Source organism: Quercus robur, chromosome 11 (assembly GCF_932294415.1).
Source record: "Quercus robur chromosome 11, dhQueRobu3.1, whole genome shotgun sequence".
NCBI classification, from domain to species: Eukaryota; Viridiplantae; Streptophyta; class Magnoliopsida; order Fagales; family Fagaceae; genus Quercus; species Quercus robur.
Genome location: NC_065544.1, coordinates 39,843,615 through 39,871,038, shown reverse-complemented (window position 1 = coordinate 39,871,038; position 27,424 = coordinate 39,843,615). Strand labels below are relative to the sequence as shown.

General features: G+C 36.4%; 2 protein-coding genes across 2 annotated transcripts; one reads left to right on the top strand and one right to left on the bottom strand.

The window, feature by feature from the left end:
- The first annotated feature begins 11,662 nt into the window (after positions 1-11,662).
- On the top strand, positions 11,663-13,042 carry LOC126705028 (uncharacterized). The gene is made up of 2 exons (XM_050403989.1): positions 11,663-12,020; positions 12,210-13,042. Exons 1-2 carry the CDS (start codon positions 11,663-11,665, stop codon positions 13,040-13,042), a joined length of 1,191 nt encoding a protein of 396 aa, XP_050259946.1.
- An 11,576-nt stretch (positions 13,043-24,618) lies between these two features.
- On the bottom strand, positions 24,619-26,533 carry LOC126705718 (protein ALP1-like). Its single transcript, XM_050404881.1, has one exon. The coding sequence runs from the start codon at positions 26,330-26,332 to the stop codon at positions 24,935-24,937; it is 1,398 nt and encodes a 465-aa protein (XP_050260838.1). The 5' UTR covers positions 26,333-26,533; the 3' UTR covers positions 24,619-24,934.
- Positions 26,534-27,424: the final 891 nt, after the last annotated feature.

Below are 27,424 nucleotides of genomic sequence, written 5' to 3'. Positions count from 1 at the left end.
AAAAATAAACTGAAATTTCTACATGAGCTTATGTGAATACTCTTACAATATGCCACAATTTCACCGGTCGGCCCTTTTTATTTTTGGGTTCAATCCTCATGAATTTGGTAGGGTTGGGCTCACATTTCAGGTCCGTCAAACTGAGGTCTATAGGTGATTAAAAGCCCGCCCCTAAGCCCACTACTAGCTGTACTACAACGACAAGTAGTCCCTTTTTCTGTTTTTGAGTTAGGACTTATGGTACAATACTACAAGTAGTTTCTAGTTTCAGCTCTATCACTCTTTCTGTGTCTTTTTTTCCCACCACATATCCTACTCATTAATGCCAACTACCAACATTTTGAAATCCATACATGCATATGTTTGATTCAACAATGTACATATAATTTTCCCATCTCACTTTTTGCTAAATTTTCATCTCTCTCTCTCTCTCTCTCTCTCTCTCTCTCTCTCTTGTCAATATGTGCATGTGCAAGAGGCAAGAGTAGCAAAAATAAAAGGCCTCAACTAAAGCAGATAGATCATATCATTACAAATTTGCTTATCTTTGGGCTTCTTCGGTTCTACCTCAACACAAATATAGTAACTCTGATGTTTTTGGGTCACTGTGGGTGTCTCAGGTTTCACCACTTCATGCTTGAGAACATTTTCAAGATCTCTCTTTTTTATTTTTTATTTTTTATTTAAAAAACACAACAACTAAAGTATTTATGAAGAAAAGCTTAAAACTAGTTTAAGTGCACTGTTTTCCAGTTATGTGGTTTCCCTTATTTTTGGGTTTTTAATAATAACCAGACTGGATTAAGGTTCGTTTCTAATAGAACCGGCCAATTCGGTTTGATTTTTAAAACCATGGTTTTTTCCTCCTAAAATTTCACTTTTTGTACTCATCATTATAAAAAAGGGGTTGAATAAGATATTTAAATTGGGTACCACCATAAATATGCTCATCACCACTGGAAAAGGATGATTTATGGTCACTACTAAAAATGCGCTCTATAGCCACATTTTTTTTAGCTGTTTTTAAAAAAAACGCAACTATAGCTAACCTATAGCTGAGTTTTTAGGACCTATGCTTGCGTTTTTAGCAGCTACAACCTTTTTTTTTTTTTGGTAGTGGGTGGTAGATAGGAAATAGATCGCTAAAAAAAACCTAGCAACCCATCCATGCCTCGCTGCCACATCGAACCACCACTGCCATTAGATCAATGCCTCCACTACCGCACCATAAAACACAAATCCAAGTAACCTATAGCCCCTCAAACCACCCACACACCATAACCCACCACCGAGCCCACACCAGAAAAATCACAACCCAGTAATCGGCAAGATTGAGCAACCCACCATCGACGAGGTTGAGTAGCCCATCATCAGAGGCAAGGTTGAGTGCCTCCATCAGAGGACCATGCCATCGAAACCACCAGACCCACTGTGCCACCAGATCCATGCCGTCGCCACCAGACCCATGTTAAACCCACGCCAGAATTTGCCCACCACCCTGAGAGAGAGAGAGGCCAAATCGTTATGGAGAAAGAGAGAGGAGATGAGACAATGAAGAGAGAGAAAGAGGCAAATATGTTTAGGTAGGGATAAAAAAAAAATTATTTAGGTTTAGAACGTTGTTACAGTACTATCATAAATTTAGGATGATATTGTTGCACAATTGTAAATTTTTTAAAATCGTAAGACCAAGTAATGGGACATTTTTATACTTTGATACTAAAATATACCACATATACCATATGGCAGTACGGGTACTGATGCTTTAAGGGACAGATCCAAGAATAAAGTGAAGATTTCTTTAATTCATTTTTAATTAATTGTAGCATTGAATAAAGTAAAGATTTTTTTTTCTATTATATTTTTAGAAATAAGTGAAAATATTTAATATTTGCCAACTATATGGAGCTTCGCACGAGTTAATTTTTTTTTTTTAAAAATTTTATATAAACAATTTTACTACTTATTTGTTCTTATCATTGATTTTTTTTATTATTATTTTTTTTATACAAAATAGAATTTCTACTCTAACCTAATTTAAGTGTATATATATGTGAAGCTCTCCTCTGGAGACTTAAACCTCGGCCCTTACCTTCAACACCCCACAAGCATTTATAGTTGTGTAGTGACCACCGCACCAAAAGTGCACGGCAGTCTTATCGTTGATTAATAGTTATTCTTGTTCCCAACTCTATTTCTTCTTTCATACGGAAAATTATTAAATACTCCGAGAGTACCATAAATACTCATCACTCTCACATGAATTGTGGGTCTCACCATAAATTTAATTAGTGGGACCCATAATTATGTGAAAGGGAGAAGTATGCATTTATAGTACTCCAAGAGTATTCTATAATCACCCCTTTCATACAGCACAAGTCCTACCGTGCAATAGCCAATAAGTTTTTATAAAAGTTAGGACTTTTACAAAACAAAAGACTACTAATAGATTATGACATCTTTAGGTGTGTCAAACCAATTGGATTACTAACTTTAATTCATCTCGGTATCATACAATTAGAGTTATTAACCTTTGATTTTGAGATTTCATCATGGCATCTGTGGTGCAGATGAATTGTTTAATATATTGGGAAATGTTTAGGAACTATCTTTAGAAATATTTTATTAGGGCAATAATAAAATAATAAATATTGTCGACATCCTTTTATATTTTTCATAAAAGTGGTGTTAAAACTTTTCTATTATGGTTTATTAATAATTACTCTAAGGTATCCGTTAACATGATCCTAATATATTTTCACAACATTTAAAAATATATTATTTATTGAATTGTTGTTATCAAATTTTTAGTAAAAGATATTTTAATGAGAAAAATTTTCATTTGTAGACGGGTCTTCTGTTCTTATCAATAGCGCTCTACTTAATTAAAAATTGAACTGAAAATCTGTATTTACACTAAATTGTAAATTGTAGTAATTTTTTAAAGATAAAATTCTCTATTGTTTTATCACTTTTTTTTTTATTATAAATGTTTCGTATTTGATTTTTACTTAAACACCTTCTTTTTATTCCTATCAATTTCTTTTATTATTATTATTATTTTGTTCATATTTGATAGGTAAACTTTTTTTTTTTTTTTTTCACATCAACTTTTCCTCCACTGCTTTATCAATTCTTTATATAGACACAAAAATTTAATTAATTGTTGATTACCAACACTTCATTTTATTAAATTAGTTTTTCTTATTATTAATTATTAGATACATTTTCTCAAACCAAATTGATTTATGGATAATTTTTAACTTACGTAAAAACTCTATCATCTATCAAAAATTCGGAATTCTCTTTGTTTATCTTCACACACGTCTCTCTCCCTCTCGGCAGAAATCCATTTTGTTTGTCTATAAAAAGAAAATCCACACACACACCTCTCCCACAAATTTCTCTCTTAGTGGGTTTAGACTTTAGACTTTAGACTCCCAATCTCTTACTACGGAAGTCATCTCTATAATTTTCATAGTTTGTGCTATTGCTACCAATAAAATCATAATTTTCGGTTTGCGCTATTGCTACCAAGAAATTCATAACAATAACAATATGAGTAATCCTTCATTCTCCCTCTTCTTCTATTATTTATTTATTTATTTAATTTTTTTATGGAAGAATATTATAAATTATGCCATGTGAGCACATATCAATGCGAGTAATTCTTCATTCTTCCTCTTCTTCTATTATTTATTTAATTTTTATATTGTAGAATATTATAAATTATGCCATGTGATATATAGACTAATAATTATTTACAAGATATTAATTTTACTTTGTGATGGGCTTCTTAGGGTTGAGTTTGGCTACCATGGCTTGAAAAATTTCAAGAAGGATCTATTAGGATTAAAAAGCTGTAGATTTGGGAGCAAGTGAGTCTATCGCCTAGACTCTATAGTAGCCAAGCCAACCATATAAACTCCCATTCGTGGACATAGGTAACTATATAAAAGTAAAACTCCTCCCATGGGGCTGTGCCTGTATATTATTGTCTTCCCCAACAGTGACGGTGAATCATGCAGACGTTTTCCCTCCATCTCTTACAACATTTGGTTGGTTCGTGTTAGAAAGCCTTGAAAACTAACTCCACATAAAACTAAACCGCATCTTTTATGTATGTTTGCGTTCGCAGGTTTCAAGACCCGAAGGAATTTGATGAGGGAAGCTGCATATCTTTTGATTTGGGGAACAATCAAGCCTATGAAGGTATATAATTTAGCGATTTTGTGATTCAATTTGAACAATCAAGCCTATAATTTAATTAATTAATTAATTTATTTTTTTTGTGTGGTTATAAGAAGATCTCGCTATTGCTAATACCCAAAACAAACGAAAGAATCATGCTGCTAGATTGGTTATGTTCATGGAGGACGCGCAGCGTGCCATGCTTTGTTTACATCAAGACATGGGTCGATTGAGAGAGGACGTGCAGCAATTGCGAGAGGATGTGCAGCAAGACATGGATCGATTGCACAAGGACATGGATCGATTGCGCGAGAACATTCAGTGAGACATGGGTCGATTGCGCGAGGATGCAGTCAATTGCGCGGCAATGTAGGTCATGCACCACCATGACGTGGCTATCATAAGCTGGGTGTGGTTTCGAGCTCACCCTTTGAGCAAGTCCATAAAACTTCCAACCTTTTTCTTATGGGAAAAACTTCCAACTTTTTTTTTTTTTATTATGGGAATTATATTTTGGATGCCTTGGGATAATAGGGGTAGAGGTAGAATATCTGCTTTGTGTTTGTGTTTGTGTTTGTTTGTTTTTTTTTTTTTTTTTTTTTTTTTTTTTTTGTTTATTTTATGGTTGTTGGAAATATGTAAAATGTTTCACTTTGGAAAACTCTTTCCAAAACAGGAATGAAGTTAATCAATTGCTTTGGATTTTCTAAGAATGGTGTTCATTTGCAAGGAAATTTCTACAAATGAACTTTCCAAAAATAAATTAAGGAATGAAGTTAATCAACTGCTTTGGATTTTCTGAGAATGGTGTTCATTTGCAAGGAAATTTCTACAAATGAACTTTCCAAAAATAAATTAAGGATACATTCCATATGATTTCAGTGATGTATTTTACAATCAAGATAAATATCTCTTCTACATCTTGAATCAAGTCCAAGAACCAACCTCTCCAAAATTAGGGAAATGTTGCCTACCAACAATCTCTCCTAGACCCCACACCCCACAAAAGCATTGTACACAACTATCTCTATAATGTTATGCACAGCAGATGGCACGCCAAATGCAAATGCACACCTCTCCATCACATCTTTTTCATTTTTTTTCCTCTCAGGCCATTTCATTTGCCATCTTATGTCCTCACAAGATTTATATTAATATTAATGTTTCAATATAATAATAATTACGCAGTGCAAGAAATAGTAGCAGTCACAGTTTACTCATTCTGACTAGTAAGCAAATGATAAGCAAATGATAGGCCGACATTGCATTATCAGACCCTAAATCCTCACAACATGATTGTGCACTACATAACACGCTCATAATCATATGGGGTTAATTATGAGGAGGAAATAGGTAGCTGAATGGAAGCAATCATTTTGGTTATTTTATCTATTGTGTGGAGTAGCACATCAACTTCTACGTTGGGATAAATAAATAAATAAATAAAAATAAAAAACGCTAAAAACATACCCCTTGTTCCGAGATGAACTCAAATTAAAAAGGGCCTGTAGAGGCCAAGCAATAGTTTTTCCCTTTCTTCAACTCTCTTCTTTGCCGCTTCCCTCGCTTTAAGGGCAGCTGCTTCTTCTTTGGATATAAACTTTAGCTTCTCATCTTGCCTCTTCTCTTGCCAAAAGCAACTGACGATGGAGTACCTTTAATGGATTGCCTCTTTCTCTTGCCAATAGCAACTGAAGGTGGAGTACCTTTAATGGATCTCATGGGATTTAAAGAAGCTGAAACAACAGTCCAGGTGCTGGTCCACTTTGAACTTTATTTTCTGTAACTGGTGCTGCCTCTGAAGTTGACAACAGCTTTTTCAAAGTGGGCACTTGATGTTTAGAGTTTGAGGAAAACTGAGGTGTGGCATATGCCTCTTCCTGTGTCACCCACTTCTCTATTACATTCTCTCTCCATAAACATAAATTCAACAGCATATAGCCTAAATAGATATTAGAGGACAGGAGAAGGATAAAGATATAAATTTAACAAAATATAGCCTAAATAGATTTTAAAGGAAAGGGGAAAGATAGAGAACTAAGTAAAGTATCCAATTGTATGATTAAGGGCTTCTCTGGTAAACTAAAACAGAATATAGGACTAGAGGTGGAGGGGGATGGAATTTTGTTCAAGAACATATCTATTTGGTTCACACATTTGTAAAGCAACTGCAAAGTTAAGCATAATTTTGCTGGCTTTTTTGAGTGATGATGAAATAACAACTCTAAATATATATATTTATATATATATATATATATATATATTGATAAGTAATAAGATATATTGATATCAAAAAGGAAACACCTTAGTCCACAGGGAGTGAACAAGGGGACAACAAATCAAAAACAAAAATTGCAAGAATCTAGGAAATCAATAAAAGAAGGAATGATTGGTTTTGCAAAGCAAACAACCAATCCAACAAAGTTCTAAAAAAGAATAGCTTGATGTCTGGAATAGATCTCTCAATATCTTCAAAACAACAACTATTTCTCTCCCTCCAAAGACACCACATTAAGCCATAAGGAACGATGGACCATATATAACCATTTTGATGACGATCAAAGCTACCTTGCCAGCACACTAACAGCCCCAAAATAGTATGCGGTATAACCCAAGATACTCCAAATAAACCCAAAACCATAGACCATAGATCCATAGCAACGGGACAGTGAAGGAAGAGATGGTCAAACGATTCACCATTACTCTTGCACATAGAGCACCAATCCAAAATCCACACCTTCCTTTTTTGCAAATTATCAATTGTCAAGCATTTCCCTAAGGCAGCAAACCATACAAAGAAAGCTACTCTAAAGGGAATCTTTTGCTTCCAAATACTTCTTCAAGGAAAACCAAAGATAGTAAGACCAGATAAAATTCTATAATAATCTTTCACCAAGAAACCCTTATCTTTGCTAGGAATCCAACACATCCTATCCCCACCAAACCCCCTTATTGAAGAACCGTATATGGTTTCCATGAAACTTGACAAAGCCTTTAACTCCCAAACGTGCACACCCCTAAAGAAGCTCACATCCCAAAAAAGGACTCTATTGGGGGATTTCATAAGCTCAACCCCACTAGCCTCCTTATTCTTGCAAAATCTGAACAAGTCAAGGTAACTAACTGCAAGGTGTCTCTCCACACCAACGGTCTTGCCAAAACTTCACCCTAGACCCATCACCAATATCATATAGAATATGGCATGAGAAAGAAGGCCATCCCTGACTGATACTCTTCCATAAACCAACACCATAAGGACCATTAACAGATTTGGTACACCATCCCCCCACAGACATCCATATTTCAACTCTATCACTTGTCTCCAAAGGGCATCCTTCTCAATCCCAAATCTCTATAACCACTTCCCAAGTAGAGCTATATTGAAAAGTCTTATCTTCCTTATCCCTAATCCACCTGAAGAAATAGTAGCACATACAATAACCCATTTAACCAAATGAATTTTAGGTTCATCACCAAAACCGCCCCATAAGAAATTCCGCTGAAGCTTCTCAATTCAGTTAGCCACACTAGCAGGTATAGGAAATAGAGATAGAAAGTAAGTGGGTAAATTAGAAAGGGTACTTTTGATTAGAGTGACTCTACCTCCCTTTGATGAATACAAGCGTTTCCAACCTACCAATTTCCTTTCCGTTTTCTCCAGAATCGGATTCCATATAGTCTTATCCTTGAAATTAGCACCCAAAGGAAGACCCAGATATTTCATTGGCAGAGAGCTCTGCTTGCAACTAAGGACATTTAACAATAAGTCAATATTATGCACTACTCCGACCGGAACCAATTCAAACTTGCCTAAATTAATCTTTAGCCTCGACACTGCCTCAAACCAAATAAGAATCATACGGAAAATAAAAAATCTGGTCTAGATCAACATCATAAAAAATAAGAGTGTCATCCGCAAAAAGGAGATGAGACACTGCCAAGGATTTTCCCTCCAAGTTACCCACACTAAATCTTGACAAGCGGCCTTCATGAACTGCTTTATCCAACATTCTTCCCAGAGCTTCCATCACCAACACAAACAATAAAGGAGACAACAGGTCACCTTGTCTCAAACCTCTGGAGCTACCAAAAAACCCACAAGGAGAGCCATTAATCAAGATAGAGAAGCGGACAATAGATAGGCAAAAGAAAATCCATAGTCTCCACTTGGCTAAGAACCCACTTCTTTCTAACATTTGCAAAAGAAAACTCCAATTTACATGGTCAAAAGCCTTCTCAACATCCAGTTTACAAATCAGCCCCAGCACCCCAGACTTTGATCTACTGTCAAGACATTCATTAGCAATAAGAACAAGGTCAAGGATCTATCTATCCCTCACAAAAGCATTCTGAGATGCTGAGATTATATCCCCCATAACCATGCGAAGTCGGTTAGCCAAGACTTTAGGAATAATTTTATAGACCCCCCCCCCCCCCCCCCCAACAAGACTAATGGGTCGAAAATCCTTAATCTCACTTGCTGCATGTATTTTAGGGATGAGAGTAATAAAAGTATCGTTTAAGCTTTTCTCAAACTGACCTTTAGCAAAAAAGTGGTGAAAGACAGCCATAAGATCAAGCTTGACAATCCCCCAGCAAGTTAGGAAAAATGCCATAGGGAAGCCATCTGGACCAAGAGATTTATCACCATGAAAACTCTGAACAACATCAAAGATTTCTGCCTCTTCAAAAGGTCTCTCTAACCAGTCTGCATTATCACCGAATATCATTGGAAAAACTAACACATTTGGAAAAGGTCGAACAACCTGGTGCTCGAGATACAAATTCATGAAGAAATGAGTAATGCAGTCTGCAATCATACCCTGGTTAGAAGACAAGATACCATTAACCATTAGACTTTCAATACCATTATTTTTTTTGTTAGAATTAGCCATTCTATGAAAGAATCTGGTATTGGCGTCCCCTTCCTTCAAATGCAACACCCTAGACTTTTGTCTCCAACTAATCTCTTCTAAAAGAGTCAACTTTTCAATATCTGTACGAAGATTAACTTGTACTAACTTCTCCTCAGCTATTAATCTATGAGTCTCCTCTTTAGCATCTAAAACATTCAACTTTCTCCAAAGGTCCTGCTTCTTAAATGTTACATTGCCAAACTCCGTCTTGTTCCACTTTTTTAAATCCAACTTCAAGGCAGCCAACTTCTTAGCTAGAATAAAACTTGGAGTTCCTTGGAACAAATAGGAAGCCCACCATGTCTTCACTTTATCGACAAAATTATCCATGCTCAACCACATTTTTTCAAAACGGAAAGGAATTCTACCTATTTGCAGACTTCCACCCTCCAACAAAATAGGAAAATGGTTTGAAAGAGCTAGAGATGAGATACAGGAGATTCAAACTAGTGACCTCCACTTAATGAGTGGTTCCCAACTGACTGTTCTGCCCTTGAGGTACATTACTGGTTGAATGTTCACACACCTATATAGTGCCTATATTTGCTAAGCTACCAGAGAAGAGAGGAAATAGATATACCTACCTACGGCTAAGACAACCTCAGAAAAAAGGCTGTTCTAGGCTTCTAGCTCAGCTTGTTGACATTTGAACCATGCCAAATCTGGCTCGGTAGTCTAAAATAAATGAGTTAGCTCCTGCATTCATTCTTTTGCTCCTACACTTGTTACTGCATATTAAATATTGAACACACCTCAGAATCTCACCAGCTTAATAATGAATCGGCTATATAACTCTCGCTTGCTATGGTTTACTGTCTCATAGGTATACTCAACTATTCAGGATCTTTATTAGAATGAAACTAGTAATTATCATGTTTGGCTTGTTAACCAGTCAGACTTGTACCACAGCTGGATCTTGTCCAGACTCCAGCCACCATACTTGCCTAATAGCTTCATCGTGAGTTAGCTCAAGTAGTTGAGTAGTCTCGAAGCTTAGTTCATTTAATAGCCTTACACCCAACTAAAAACTATGCAGGACAATACAACTTGACAGCTAATGAATAAAATTAGACCTTTTACTTGATCAAATTGTCAATGACATCTTTAGAGGTAGGGTTCTCCTAAGTGAGTAAAAGGTCTATATAAATAAATTGAATGAAATATACATTTCTCTTCCAATATTGGTGAACATAATTTGCCTATCACTACAACTTGCAATGATGAGCAGTTTTTTTTGACAAGTAACTTGCAATGATGAACAGTTGTACAACAACTGCTCTAATTTCAAATGTTTTGAGCCCAAGCATATGCAGTTTACACACACGTATATATATAGCAGATCTCATCTCAACAATTAATCTCATTACCTTCATCTTGATTATTCAATGCTTGGGCATATCTCTGACCTCTTGAAGTTTTGCTATATCCTTCTGATTGCTACGCTTTGCTTTCTGAAGATATGAAGGAAAAAAGTAAATCAATATTAGCAAGATTTGCAGCATATAAAAAACCATGATAAATCAAATCACCATCATCGAAAATGATGTAACCATGTACATATATTTTTACCATATTAATATAAGTGAATGCTGTTCTTAATACTCACTGCTTCAATTTGCTCATGGGCGCAGTCTGCTTACCAAGCTCATGAATTCTGATGCTGGAAGGATTTTTTGATATGAAGATTTTGTAGAAGTCACACCATTTGTTGCCCTGGCTAACCCAATACTAGAAATAGAAGATAAAACAAAAGAAAAATAAACACATAAACAATAAAATCAAAATGTTAGTAGCAGCCTCGCAGTCTTCCACCAGAATTCACAGCTCAAGCTTTGATCAAATGGAAAGAAATAGATAATAAAAATAGAAGCAAAAGAACACAAACAAAAACACAGAAAATGATATTTTTTTAACAAACAAAAAATAAAAATAAAAACTTGAAGAAACATCCAATTAGCAAATGAGAAGCAAACAAAGCACTCTCTTGTTTGGAGAAACAATCGTCGGCAGATCTAGCAACCACGACTTTGCTTGATATGCAAGATGTGAGGAGAGTTAACGGGGATGTGGAGATGGGTTGCGCTAGCTCAGGTAATCAGGTATTTGTGACGCAATCCCAGTAACTGTTTAAACATGAGCGACGACCACCCTTTGAAATCTCCAAGTGCAGTACATCCACTGAAGGGAAAACCGCATCTAGCATGAAGACAAAAGTCTTACATATTCCTACGGGGTTTCTGAAAAGAATCGATCCGTCTCTCTGGCCAAAAAAATCGGGTAAGGCAGATGAAGAGGGAGGGGATTATAATTTGGAGGTTCAGAGTCAGCTGAAGGAGAGTAATGGGCTAATCAACTCTGAGGAGAATGAAGCAACAGAGGCATCCATGCAAATTGAGCAAGGAGGTGCTGTTTCTTCCCCCTCTTGCTAATTTTCTGTTGATTTTATAATTGTTTTATTATCAATGAATATGCTAATATGGAATTGTCGAGGGGTCCTAAACCCTACCTTTTGTGATGTTGTTAATGATCTGATTCAAATGCACTCCCCTGCTATCATGGTTGTTGGTGAGACTAAAGTTTGTGGTGAAAGAGCTAATAGGATCTCAGGAAGAATAAATCTAGATAGGGCTATTTTTGCGAATTCCATTGGCCTATCTGGAGGGTTGTGGATTCTCTGGGATTCTGACCAAGTTGAAATTTTGGAAGTAGCATCCATTGAGCAAGAAATCCACGTGATTGTTAATTCCTCTTCAAGACCCCCCTGGCTCCTCTCAGCAATTTATGCCAGTCCTGGCTTTGCCAAAAGATGGCTGCTGTGGGAGAATCTGGAATCTGTGGCAAACCTTTACTCAATGCCATGGGTTATAGTAGGTGACTTCAATGAAGTGCTCATGGGGGAGGATAAGTTTAGAGGTAATTCTGTCAATATTCACAGAGCCTTTCAGTTCCAAGACTACTTAAACACTTGTAGAATGATTGACATTGGTTTCTCTGGGCCTCACTATACCTAGTCTAACGGCCGTCCTCTTTCTCAACTGGTTCAGGAAAGAATAGACAGGGTGTTTGTGAATGTTGAATGGAATTCTATCTTTCCTGAAGCAGCTATCCAGCATTTGGAAAAAACCCACTCAGATCACTGCCCAATTAAATTGTGCTTTGAGAAAATTGGTGGGGTTCAGCTCCCCAGGCCTTTCCGTTTCCAACCTATGTGGCTTTCGCACCTAACTTTCCCGGAAGTTGTCCGAGATGCCTGGACAAATTCTGCCTCCCTTCATCAAGCAGTGTCTAACTTCTCTTCCAAGGAAATCAGCTGGAACAAAAGCCAATTTGGCAACCTGTTTCAGAGAAAAAACAGAATTCTGGCCAGACTTAAAGGAATTCAAAATTGCTTGTCTCTAAGACTTAACTCGTTCTTAATTGAATTAGAAGGTAAGCTTAGATTGGAATACGCGGAAGTGGCAAAACTCGAAGAGGAGTTCTGGGCTATGAAAGTTCGTATTCTTTGGCTGGTTGAGGGAGATAGAAATACCTTCTTTTACCACACCTCAACTCTTGTGCACTGCAAGCGGAACCGTATCTTATGTATGAAGGATAGAATGGGTAATTGGCTAAATGGGGAAAGGGAGATTGCAGGTTTTATCAGACAGGGTTTCTTGGACCTCTTCACCTCAGGCCACACCAGTGCTCCCTTGGCTGCCTGGGACCCCCCTGCTTGGAACAACCATCTCAATGATGAAGCCTTAGGTATCTTAGAATCCCCGGTCACAAACAAAGAGATATCCGAGGGTCTTTGGGCTCTCAAACCCTTTAAAGCCCCTGGCCCAGACGGTCTTCATGCAGGTTTCTTTCACCATTTTTGTCTGGTTGTGGTGAATCTGAGGAAGGAGGTTAAAAACATTTTTAATTCAGGGGTAGTTCCAGATTATCTGTATTAGGTTCTAAGTACTTAGGAACTAATGTATTAGAACTCTAATTTGTATTGTTGGCAAACCATGATCAAAACAAGTTTTATAGTCTTGTTTAGACTTGCTCAAAGTATGTGTTTTATGTAAAGTTGGAATCAAGCTGCTACAGAATTCATTGTGCAATTCGGTCTGGCTTGATCAATCGAGAATTAGGCTCGACCGATCGAAAGTAGGGCAGAATGTTTTTTCTGCAAAATTTCCAACTCAGCCCTAAGCCCATATGATGTGTAGGGTTTTATGTTTTACCCTAGGTATAAAAGGGAAACCCTAGCCACGTTTTTGAGGTTGCTCTATTTACTGTGTGTGTGAATTTCTTATGAGATCTGAGAGTTGGTTGCCTTCACATATGCTTAGGAATATTAAGAGGGAGATTTCATTGAGAGCTTGATGATCATTTAGTTACTGCAATAAAAGCTTAAAGATACACAAGCAAGAGTGCTTGTACTTGCTGGAGAATCCAAGAAAGGAGTCTGTGGTCTCGGAGTTGTCACGTGGTCGTGTCAGTAAGTTTTCTATTGGTGGGTAGCAATAGGATGTTAGTGGTCTAAGTTGCTATTGTAAAACTTCAATTCTTTCATAGTGGATTCAAGTTTACCTCGAGGATAGCTAGGTTAAATCCTCCACAGGTTTTTACCGGTGTAGTTTCCTGGGTCATCATATATTTGTGTTCTTTATATTCTGCACTTTACATTGATATGATTATATGATTGTGTGTTAACCTAGATCTGAAATTTGGACTAAGTAACTACTTGACTAATTAACTAGGTTAATCCAATTGTGTTTTAAGGGGTCTAAAAATGTACAATCTGAATCAGACCCTTATCACTCTTGTTCCCAAGTGCAAAAGCCCTGAATCGCTCTCTAATTTCCGGCCAATCAACTTATGTAATACCATCTATAAGATAGTAACCAAGATCATAGTTAGTAGAATCCGGCCTTTTTTGCCTGATCTAATATCTCTGCTCCAATCAGCCTTTGTTCCTAGGGAGAACAGTCTTGATAATGCCATCATAGTCCAAGAGCTTATTCATACGATGTTGAAGAAGAAAGGCAAAGTTGGGTATATGGCAATTAAACTTGATTTGGAGAAAGCATACGATCGTCTTGAATGGAGCTTCGTTAGAGATACCTTGAAGTTATTTCATTTCTCCAACCATTTGGTTTCTCTGATTATGAGCTGTGTGTCCACATCTATCTCCATTCTCTTTAATTGGGGGACCTTGGATGTCTTCTAGCCATCGAGAGGAATTCGTCAGGGCGACCCTTTATCACCTTACTTATTCATCTTATGCATGGAAGTTCTTGGGGCTTTAATTGTGGGTAAGTGTCAAGAGAAACTCTAGAATCTGGTGAAAGCTTCGCTTGGTGGGCCATCCTTCTCTCATTGGTTTTTCGCCAACGATCTTATGTTATTCGCTAAAGCTGACCAGAAAAATTGTGTTGCCATTAAGGATGTTTTGGAATCCTTCTATGAGTTATCTGGGCAAAAAATTAGTGGTGAGAAGACCCGTGTGTTTTTCTCTCCTAATGTGAACCAGGGAATGAGGAATGACCTTTGTGAGGTTCTAGGATTCAAGTCTACCCCTTCCCTAGGAAAATATCGAGGGTTCCCTATAAAGCATAGAGGGGTTCAGCAAGACTTCAGTTTTATCATGGAGCATATTCTAAACAAGTTAGCAGGCTGGAAAGCTAACCTTTTGTCTCTTGTGGGGAGAGTTATCCTCACTCAGTCAGTAACCTCCACTATACCCAACTATGTGATGCAAAGTGTTGCTCTGCCTCCCAAAATTCTACTTGGGATTGATAGGTTGAATAGAAACTTTATTTGGGGCTCATCTGAAAACAAAAAGAAGATGCATCTCATTGGCTGGAATAAAATCACTAAAGCAAAAGAAGAAGGCGGCCTAGGTATCCAAGCAGCCAAGCCTAAAAATACTGCTTTGTTAGCTAAGTTGAATTGGAGGTTTCATGTAGAGAAGTCTTCTTTGTGGGTGAGAGTGTTGTCTAATAAATACCGTAGACAAGGAAGTAATCCAAGGAGTAGAATTATTTGTTCCTCCTGTTCCCCTACCTGGGCTGGCCTAAAAAAAGGAGAAGACATATTTTCAAAGGGCTCCAAATGGATAGCTGGTAAGAACAATCTCCTTTCTCTTTGGTTTGACAAGTGGTTGAATATTGGCACCTTGTGAAGTCAAATATCAGGACCACTAAACAGAGGTGAGGAAAATCTCATGTTGAAAGACTTCTCTGGTTTTTGCGGTTGGAATTGGGAGGAGTTATCTTTTGAGTTCCCTGCCCATATTCAGCTGGATATTAAGGCCACCCCTCTTCCTTTTTCGAATCAAGGTGGAGACCGCCTCTCATGGTTCTCTTCTCCTAATGGTGAATTCAAGCTTAAGGAGGCTTACCGCCTGGCAAATTGGGAAGCTAACAAGGAGATTGGCCATATCTTCAGAAGGGAGTGGGTGTGGAAAGTGCAATCCCTTCCTAAGATCAAGTGCTTTCTCTGGCAATACTGCCACCATAGTCTACCGGTCCGTGCTATTCTTTCTAGAAGAGGTATGGACATCCCATTTCTTTGCCCCATGTGTATCAATGCTCCTGAAACAATCATTCACACTTTAAGGGATTGTCCCACGACACAAATGTTTTGGAACTACTTAAATCCCCCGATTCAAAGGAATCTGTTTTATGGTACTAGTCTGGTGAGCTAGCTAAATCTAAACTGTCATAGCTCCAAGAACATTACCATCTCAAGCATTGAATGGAGCATTGTCTTTCCTTTTGCTCTTTGGACCCTTTGGCTTCACCGAAATAATATTGTCTTTAGAAGAGCTCCCAACCATCAGGACCTTAAAGCTGAAACTTTGGCCAAGGCAACTGAATTTCTTTATATTGGTATCAATGGGAAGCAAATCTGAACCAGACAAACAATTCAGGTGCGTTGGCTATGCCCTCCTACAAACTGGTTTAAGTTGAATACAGACGAGTCTTCCTTGGGTAACCCCGGTTTGGTTGGTGGTGGTGGGCTTATCACGAACGAAAAGGGTGAATGGATTAAGGGCTTTGCTCATGCAATCGGGATTGCAACCAGTATAGCAGCTGAATTTTGGGCGCTTAGAGATGGCATTAGATTATGTATTACTCTCAAGCTCCCAGCGGTGGTGATTGAACTTGATTCTAAGCTGGTTGTTGATCTCTTGAAGAAAGAGTTGCATAATCCTAATGCTAATGATGTTTTGGTGGCTGACTGTAGGAATAGCCTTAGGGTTATTCCCAAAGTTAGAATTCAGCACTGTTATAGAGAGGGAAATAAGTGTGCGGATGCCTTCGCTAGACAGGGTGCAATCCTTAGCCAGAATTTTTCCATATTTCTTGAACCCCCTTCTGATGTTGCTCTTCTCCTCAGCCTTGATGCGGCAGGAGCTTTGTATGACCGGGTTGTTTCCTCTGTTTTAGAGGCCGATTAGTTTTTGTTTAATGAAATTTCCTTTTAACCAAAATATATATATATATATATATATATCTCTAAAACTTAGGTACAATACTCGACTGCATTGAATTTAATTGTCTTTTACTAAGATAACACTATTTTTCTTTTATTGGTTGATGAAATCAGATGTTTGGATTCAATTGGAGAACCTAAATTTACTGTACCTTTAAGATATTGTATCTAAGTTGTACCAATAAAATAAATAAATAAACCTCCTAATCTCAACTGCAGTAAAAAATTGCTTTCTTTGGTCTCCCAATTAATGTTCTATAATTGCATTACAAGCCACACATAGTACAATTACTACTCCTAGAAAAAAAAAATAAATAAATAAAATTATAGGGTGCCCTTGATTTTTTAAGCCAAAATTACACTAACAGCTAAAAAATTGTGAAGGATTTTTAAAATAGAACAAAAATCATATAGCCAGACTTATAAAGAAGTTACAAGTAAACTAAAACTAATAATGGGGTTTGTAAGCAAATAGAAGAAAAATGAAAATTGAACAATAAAGAGAAATCTGCAGTGATTTGATAAAGAGTGATTAAGCAATTAGGATGACGATACCTCAGTCATTGCTACGAATTAGGGCTTTATCAATTCAATACTCTGCGCACCCAAGCTGAGCAGAGAACAACTTGCAGAGAATTCAAAATTTTGTTTGGGTATAAGAAGATCTCGCTATTGCTAATACACGGAGAAAGAGAGGTCAAGCTGTATTGTTCTTGCTCTTGATTTTGATTTAATTTTGTTTTTGTTTTATTACGACGCTGAGGTGAAGCCTAAAGGTAGTTCGTGACTAATTTACAGTAATTAATTTATACTTATAACTCCATGCTTCTACTATAAAAAATAGGCCTTTTTGTAGTGGTACTCTGGTGTGGTTTTGTAATATACTAGTTGAGTTCCCACACGATGTGAAAAGGTCCTATGCTGTAATCTTCAAGTAAAATATGTTGCCAGTGGTGATCAATTGGCTGATGTGTTTACTAAGTGTGTCTCTACTTCCCATTTTCTTTTTCTTCGTTCCAAAATCATGGTGTCTCCAGACCCCATGGTTTTGAGGGGATGTTAAAGAGAGTAATGAAACTGGTAAACAGAGATTGAGACTGGAAGAAGAAGAAGACCAACAGCTAAATTCTAATGGCTAGTTCAATACGATGTCGTTGTATTAAATGTATTAAATATGTCTCTTAAGTTGTAATAGGAAAAACAGTGAGGTTTTTACTTTAGTAGAACGGTGCCGTTTAAAGCTTCTTCAATGTTAGTATTTAGGCACTGACTCTTCCCTTCTCTGTGTACGTATTGTTCATCACAGAGTGCTTCCTCTTGAAGATGAGCCAGAGCTAGAGTTCCATAACTATCTTGGTAACTACCAATCCTGGAATCATGGAGAATCTGTTACAGGGGTGGTTATGAATCTGTAGGTTAATGGTTCTAGAAGTGGTCTAGTCCAGGTCCTATAAATAGGAACTAAGTTATTCTCTGTATTCTTGAGCTTGTATAATCATTTTTCCCAATTTCTGAGTAAAGATCGTTTTCTCTCTTTTCTCTCTCTCTCTCTCTCTCTCTCTCTCTCTCTATATTCTGTTATACAATTCCGCCATTGTTAACTTCACATATGTGCGGTGCAAATTATAATTAGTTTTTTCCAATATTTTGATAAATTTTTGCCAAAAATCTTGTACCTCAACTGATTGGCAGCTCAATTTCCAATAGAAACATTCAGGATTCAAATCCTCACCTCCAACTATCGATATATAAAAAAGATATTTCAATAAATTTCATTGTAAAAAATTGTAATCTTTAGTTATTTTATATATAGACAAAATAGGAATACACTAAGAGTAGTATAGTGATTTGATCATACTATATATATATATATATATATATATATGGGTGTGTGTGTGTGTGTGTTTACAAATTGAAAATTGCATGATATAGTAGCTAATATAAATAGGCATGTTTCATGCCTACTAAAAAATGCATATATCTTTCATTTTTTTTTTTTTTTTTTTTTTTTTTTTTAACATTCTTGATTGTGTTACTAAATTTTTTTTCCCCTTTTTGTTGGACATGGTTTCAATTGTTGCAAAAATAACTAAATTTGAGTAAAAATGCCATATTTCAAATCAATTTTTTCTCACATAAAAAAAAAAAAAAAAAAAAAAAAAAAAAAAAACCTATTATTTCTCATATAAATCTTAGAAAAATGATATTAAAATTTCATTATGCTAAAAATAATTAATATAACAAAATAAACATATTTATTATATTAGTAATTTTTCTAATTACATAGAATACATACTACCGTGTTAGTTCCACACAAACACATGTGTGCACGTGCACGCACGAGAGTTAGGAAACTTAAAGGATTAAGATTAATTTTAGTGAATTCACAAATATTTAATTTTTTTATGACTTTTGTGATAATTGTTGTCAAAACAATTAAATATAAGTAAGAATGTCATATTCGAAATTTATTATTATTATTCCAACTAAAAATTATTTTCTATATAGATGTGCGCGCCTTAAATGAGACTGTTGGGCTCAACCTCACTTGGGCTCACAATTTATTTATAAAGTGGGCTTCAGGATTTCCTACTTTGGGTCGTTCTCGGCACAGAGACTCAAAGTAATATTCCTCCTCTCTTCCTAAATGACTGTTTTTTCTCTCCCTTTTTCTGAACCCCTTTTTCTTCCCCAACTTCTTCTATTTATAGCTTTAAGTTAGTAGGGAGATCATGATTACTGCCATTGTTAGTGCAATTGAAGGTCCAATATTATCTGTTATAAGTGGATGTTTAGGTGAGAGTGGAATGCAACGATTATGGCCTTGGAACTTGGTTCCAACTCAGGTGAATATGCTCGGTAGTGATGTTCCCCGAGCATCCTATGGTACGCTTGGACAAGATTTCACTGATTGTTCGGGAAGTTTATGCCGAGCATAGTTTAGGGGCCGAGGCCCAAAATTCGTATTCTTTGAAGGTAGTTTCAAGCAGAGCCTAGGGCGATGGGGCCGTGCCATTGGGCCTGAGCCCAGGGCCCATCTGGGTCTTGGGACCTCGGTGCCGTACAAAAACTAAATAAAGAGAACTTCACAGAATGCACCACATGGCACAATCTCATACTCTCCAGCATAAGGTTTCTGCTTTTATATATATTGATTACAAGCCAGTCTAAAAAACTCTAAATACTACTTTCGTGTTTGTGTGTTCTAATAAGTATTAATGTTTTTTTAAAGTATATATATATATATATATATATATAAATGAGGTAAAAATAGTAAATAGTCAAAAAAAAAATTGATAACAATAAATAGAAAAAAATTAAAAACAAATAATTTATAGGGATAAAAAGTACTAGCCTTTGATTTTCTATTCATCACTATTTGAGATTTAAGTGTATGTTTTAACATATTATGCATTTGAGGTGGAAAAAAAAAAAAAAAAAAAAAACCCCAAATTAAACGTAATGAGAATAGGGAGCAAGGGAAACTGAAAATTAAAAACAAAAAGGTAAGTCTTGATAAAGCGTTAAAAAAAAAAAAAATCATGAGTGATTGAAGGAATATTGGAGAGTTGGAGCAATTTAATTTTCTGAATGTTGAGTTCAAAAACTAACGGGGAGTTGTCCTATTTTGTAAGCTATGTTTTAAGTGGGAGCTCAAATTTAGGAGCTTTTAAATTAGCAATTTTACATATATAACTCTATTATTTAAGCTTTACACATTGGAAAATTTGATGGTATTTTGGATATCAAAATTGAAGATCCCAAATAAGAGGAACCCTTTAAATAGTAGTATAGAAAACCTTTCTAGTCCCGCTAGATAGTATATAAATACAAAGCTCACATCCCATGTTTAAAAAAAAAAAAAAGAAGAAGAAGAAGAAAGAAGAAAAAAAGCCCATGTTCCTGTCAAAAAAAGACAAATACACTTTTGGTCCCTAAAAATAAAAAACCGTTATCATTTTGGTCTATGTCGTTCTCTCACTAACAAAAATTATCTACATGTCAGATGAAGTGCATCGCTAACATGTTAGATGCTGACGTAATTAATAAAATAATAATAAATATTTTTGTTTGGCATTTTAAAAATATCTTGTAAAAAATTTAACAAATAAAAAAAAAGCCATATCATAAAATTTAAACAAAAAAAGAACACAAAGCTTAAATCTAATTAAATTAAAAATTTTGGTTAATTTTCATTATTTTTTAGTAAGAACATAATAAGACATTGAGTCATCCAAGTCATGTACTCAACCTCTAATACAAAACCTTCCTCTCACACTTCTTCAATAAAACATTTAAATATGCTTAACATCTCCCAGTTGCTAATAGAATGACCAACCCATGAAAAACGATTTTTCTTGCGGAAAATTGAACCCATGAATGGCGACGAGACAAAAAATCCAGCTCCGAGTTCAGCCACAAAAGGCAAGATCAGCAGCAGGATTAAAGGATGGTGCAGTTGGATAGAGAGACATCCTCTCTCTCACCTCAGTGTCTCTCTCTCTAAATTGAATGTAGGTTTCTCTCTCTTATCCCCACTGGTTTTAACTTTTAAATAATTTTTTATGTTCATGTGTCTTACACATGACTAGTCTGTTAGTTTTTTTATGTCAAACTAATTGAAGTATTAATTTGGTACATATGCAAAATTTATTGAGTAAATTTGTTAAAACAAAAGTTCAAAAGATGTAATGGCCACAGCCCTAAAGTTCAAGTTGCATTTAACCATTTTTTTCCCTAAACTCACTACATACATAACAAAAGATATCAACTTGAAACAGTATTTGCGATAGATTTTATCAATATATGAAAGCAAAAAACTCTTACCAAAAAAGTAAAAGAAAAAAGAAAGCAAATAAGTAGTTGAACAGAAAGTCAATAGAAACTGAGGACCCGTTTGGTATACCATACATGAGTTTAAACACATGTTTTCAGTTTTTAAACAACATTACATGTATTTCTACATATTTTTCACCCACACATATTTCCGAAATACAAACAACATTACCAAACAGCCCTGAATCTTCGAAGGTCACAAAAGGAAAGGGTTCACACTAGGCCGTGATCTACTATCAGCCATCGGATGCTCACAAATCACAATTTGAGAGAAAAAAGCACTATGGCTTGTCCATACTCTTTCTATAGTTCTATACCCACAATGAGAGGAAAGAAAACAATAACTGAGAGGCTTTCCGGAGAGGGGAGGAGAGGGGAGGAGGAGCGGCAAGGTATCATCATCATTAAAAAAATATATGGAGTATATTATTTTTTAAAAATTCATTAAAAATATTTTTTGACGTGTAAAATATTTTTTTTTGTAATTTTTTATTTAAAAATGTCACAACATTAAAAAAAATGCTAGATTATTAGTATTAAAAAGAGCCACAGCAGAAACCAATTGCAACTTCCTGGAGAAAAAATAAAAAATAAAAAAATCCCCTTCATTTGTTCCTCCCTCCCTTTTCCCAAAGTTGTGGAATGCATAAGAAAAAAAAATCCAATTACATTAAATCCCTCAAACTGCAAACCCACATCATTCCATCAGTTTCTTCTTCATTGTTTCATCCTATTTCTAACCGACACTATCTTTGTCCACGATCCATTTTATGTACTGTATTCTTCTCAATGGACAAATGTTTTCCTGTCAAAATTGGTGAGCTTATAAACAAAAAAGTATATACTACTTTCTTAATTGAATTATACGGTGTATCATACTTTATCTACATATCTTACTCTCTCCAATGCAAGGAAATACGACCATTTTGTTATCGCCAGTTTGGATGGAGGGGGCAGCAAGGGGAGTAGTGCAGAGCTAGCCAAAAATTATAAACTGGCCATTAAGGAATTTGACAATAGGCCTAAGGCTATTACCTATCTTACCTACGTTGTGCCTAAAGAAGAGAAGCCTCATGTCCAGGACTTAACCAAAGCACGTTATAGAGATTAAAGAAGATGCTAGCAAATTAAAGATCTATGAATTTGCTTGCAGAAAAACTTAACTGGAAGAATGCTTTGACATTCTAAAATCACTTCTAAACAAACATTTTTGTACACACAAATGCATCACATATTAAAATTTACTGTCAGAAAATAATTTAACAAGAAGGGCCACTTTTATCCTAATTCATCACAAAATTGGTCAGCAGGGCAGCGGTGGCATTAGTGTCCAAAAGCAGCTCAAGGACATGGCTTGCATTCTCTGACTAAAAAGCTTCCCTAAAGACAATTCCGTTCACAATAGCAGAATTACAAAGATTGGCACCATAGACCCAATGAGATAGCCATGTAGCACACCCATTAGTAGTCACAATAAATTCATCCTCCTTAACTGAACCCAACTTCAAAATTATCATAAGAATGGAATCAGCAATACTCTTCCTACACACTATAATCATAATTTGGCTTTGAAGTGAATCAGTCAGGCAGAAAGTAGAAACAATAAGGCAGCTTAAAAACCAATCAAATTTTAGTACAATGGCAATGACCTCTAGATGAACTCCAAAAGCCTTTGCAGATTTAGCTTATTTGTCAGAACCCTAAACAGAACTGAAATACTCTGACCATAATTTTTTTTTAAAACAATGACTTTAAAATTTCCATGTACTCAATTACCCCACAGGAGTTAAAGCAATAGAAACACTAACAAAGAAATCCCAAATGATCAAAACCAATCACCAATTAATCCAATCAAAATCTAAGTATTAACACGATCCAAGCTTTCTCTATATCCAAAACCCACATCCCAAAAACTCCATAAACAGAAAAATGTATCCCAAAAGTTTACAATCCAAGGAAAAAAAAGAAGAAACAAACACTTAAAAGCAATCATTACTAGGGGTTCAAGAGATAGCCCGATGGTAATGGCATCCTTTGTAGTGTCCCATGTAAGTTGTTCAAATCCCACCTCTCCCTCCCCCACTATCTACCTAACCCAAAAAAGAAAAAGAAAAAAAGCAATCATTACTGATGGTCCTGAGGAGCTGTAGAGAATTTGGGCATACATGATGCTGCTGTTGTTATTGGATATCCTGTGGAATTCAGCATTTTTAGGGATTGGTTTTAAGGTTTTGGTTATGCCCCCAAAGTTGGTTTCATACAATAAATTATTTGGAGTGAGGGTTGTAGTCAAAGAATGCTAATAATGAAATTTGTGAGAACTCAAAAGCTTAGGTGACAATAAGTGAACAAATCAACTAAAAGTCAAAAAAGCTTTCATTTTATTATATACATTTGTAATTTGTAAACCTAAAAAGTCTGCATATGACATAACTATCTTAAAAGAAGAAGAGAAGTAAGGGTGGAAGGTGTTGTTCTCAATCACAAGGAGACTTAACAGCAAAGAATTCTTCACTTCACTTAATGGAACCTAGACGAAAATATGTTCTATATTTTCACGCAACAGTAATTCCACTAGAATGTTTCATTTTAATTTACTCAGATTGGTAGATATTGAAATCAAACTTTACTTGATAGGTAAGGACTGATGATCAAAGTAACTCAAACTGAGAAATAGAATAGAAATATGGTCATGCTTGCCCATCTCCATTATCATTTATCATATACTTCTTTTCCATCCCAAAAGAAGCAAGCAGGAAATATAGACTCACTTCACTGATACATGGGTATTCATATGCTAGATTACAACAAAAGCAATATCAGGAATGCGAAAGAGGATTAGCAACAAAAAAAAAACGAAAGGTGAACTTTATGAAATATATACTTTTAACAGGTAGTTTAAAAATGATTTTCTTTGATAAAAAAACTGACGTTTAAGCCATTTCTGTGTATCGACAAATCTAACAAACTCTAACAATACAAACATTGGAATTAAAGTGCAGGGGTAACTCCAAACAGTAATATACATTTCTTATCAAAATCAAAGTGCAAGGGGACACTCATACACAGTTTCAGTATGCTAGATTCCTCCTGAAAATGCTGAAAGATATTTCTTCAATGCAACACCTTATTATTATTCCTCCTATCTTTCAGAATTTACTTCAAAATAGAGAAGCATGCACCTACATGGATCATAACAAGGATAGGACTGAAAATATAATAAATTAACCAATCTAAGAGGTTATAGTTTTGCAGTGCCACTCTTTCCAATTCAGTACTCTCTAATGTACACATTTTGTTACCAAATCAGTTTGCCCATCTATTAGAAATGAGTCATTACACATGATTTTAACCAGTCCAAGGATCTACTTCTATTGCTTACTAAAAAGGGGGGGAAAGGCAAGAAAGAAAACATACATATTATCACAAGCATATCAAAGAACTTGTAGAAAAGTGCATCCTTACAGAGAAGCAAAGATGTTCAGTGTTCACAGTCATCCATTCCTCAAAGACTTTATGTCCTATCTTGTAGAAAGCCTTTGGTGCAAATCATCAGCCAATGCCTGCCTCAAGCTCTCCCCATGATAATAAAACGACTTCTCAGCGTCAAGCACCCTAGGTGAACCCCCAGTCTCATCTGGCTCCTTCCAAAGCTCTGGCTCCGGTTCCCTTGCAATCTGACACAAATTATGCAAAACGCAACAAGCAACAATTGTCTGCGGTGCATGATTAAGTCCCACATTCAAATCCTGAAGAATCTTCCATCTCCCCTTAAGCAACCCAATTGCATCAACCACAACAGACCGCCCCTTCATAAGCATTCCATCGAACAAGTTCTGAGCAGGAGTGCCCATCCCATTTGGCGAAAAGGGTGTGAGCACAAATGGCAGCAAAGGATAGCACCAATCCCCAACCATATAAGGCCTCACATTGTGACCCCTCACATTGATAACTTTCTCCCACACAATATCCCCAGAAGTAAGCCTATTATACAAAAGACTATCCCTAAAATGCGCGGCCTCATCAGTCGCACCTGGCGCCTTTACACACACATCCCAGAAAATCTTCTTATGGTCAGCCACAACCTGGAGCTGAACCGAAGGAAACCCATATCGGCATTTGTAATGAGAAGCCAAATTAGGGTCACTGGGGAGACTATGAAGCTTGATATGACTCCCATCAATGGCTCCACACATGTTGGGAAGCGAGGTAAGCTCGTCGAAAGCTTGCGTTGTCTCAATCAAACGCCTACGACTGACTGGAATCTTAATAAACTCAGCGTAAAGCTTGGTGGCCAATAAACGAGTAACCATGTTGGTAATCTTCGAAATCAAGTACGGCTCGAGCGAGTAACGAGCGGCGAGGGTTTTAGCAGAGAAGCCATGGGAGAGGCGAGAGAGAACCATAGCAACAGCGTAATCAGAAGGGAGAGAGAGGTTAGAGAGAGCGATATGGGGTTTGAGCTTCTCGACCACCGTGGTGAAAACTGGGTACGACAGCCCGTACAGTGACCTCCATTGCGCGTCGCGAATTGGGGCTTCGAGGGACCATATGGTTTCGGTGGAGAGAGCGCGAAAGGCAGAGACGGAGAAATCGGAATTTGGGTTTTGAGGAGAAGGGGTTTTCTTGGGGTTTAAGGAAGAGGCGGAGGTTTGGGATTTGGGTTTGGGGCGAGAGGAAGCGAGGAAAGAGAGGACAGAAGCGATGGTGAAGAAGAGGAGAGGGGCGGCGGAGGAGGAGGAGAGGAGGGAAGTTGGGGAAGGGGAGGCGGAGGAGGAGGAGGAGGTAGGGGATGCGGCGGAGGAAGTGGTGGTGGTGGTGGAAGAGGAAAGTGTGGAGGAGAGGAATGAGGTTGTTGGGTCTAGAGAGTTTTGGAGATGGAGTAGATTTGAAAGCATTAACAAGAACGAGTGATCCATGACAATTTTTTTTTTTGGCTGTGTTTTGTGTGTTTTCTATTTTTGGAGAGGAACTATGATTTTGATTAGAAGTGCTGTGGTGGTTCTGTCTGTGTTGGTAGTGATTGTGAATCTGGTGATCGGAGGGAGTTTGTAGAGTCTATAGACAATGGAGTCATAGACTAGTCTAAACATTTCCGGTGGACCGGTTGTACCGGGAAAGGTAAAGCCATTTCCTTTTTTTTTTTTTTGCAATATTTATTTTTTCACTTTTCTGGGTTTCCATTTTTAAATTGTAAAATAAAATCTTTTTAATATCATAAATTGCTGACATTGCATTTCTAAAATGTCAAATAAAATTATTTAGTATTATTTTATAAGCCACGGTAACATCAAACTTGCCAACAATGCATTTTGTCTGACACTTAGGGTGTGTTTGTTTGAAGGTGAAATAAGGTGGAAGGAAAACTTTAGAAAGAAAATGAGAATGACATTTTTTTTTTGGAGTGTGTTTGGTTGGATGGGAAGAAAGGAAAATAAATTGTAGGGTCTAGGTGTTTTCTCTCCGAGCCCACCAAAATATTTTCTGTCGAAAATGAATTTCCAAAAATTCTCTTCGAATTCACCTCTCCAACATGTTGGCTTTTTTCTTTTTCTTTTTTTTCCTTTTAATTTTTTCTTTCTGTTACTCAATGTTATGAATACCGTTTTGAAACCCGTTTCGGTTTGTCTATTGAAATGGAATATTTCGATACCGGCCAATTTCAGTTACTGTTTTAGAAACCATTTCAGTAATTCAGTTACTGTTTCAGAAACCATTTCAGAATTACTGCTAAAATATATATTTATATATTATTATTGCTCTTATGTAAAATAATGAATTTAATATAGCTTTCTATTAAAATAAAGTGGGATTATTATTTAAAAAAAAACAATTATTTTATGGTTTTTTTTAAATAAAACTCACATTTTGGGTAATTGTACACAAGGGAGCTTCCAAGAAGCTTCCTACAATCTACTTTTTCCCATTTCCCAACCCACCCACGTGATTAGTACACTATAACAGTATAACCTACTAATGCAAATTGCTAGTCTTTCAGCTCTCTTCATCAT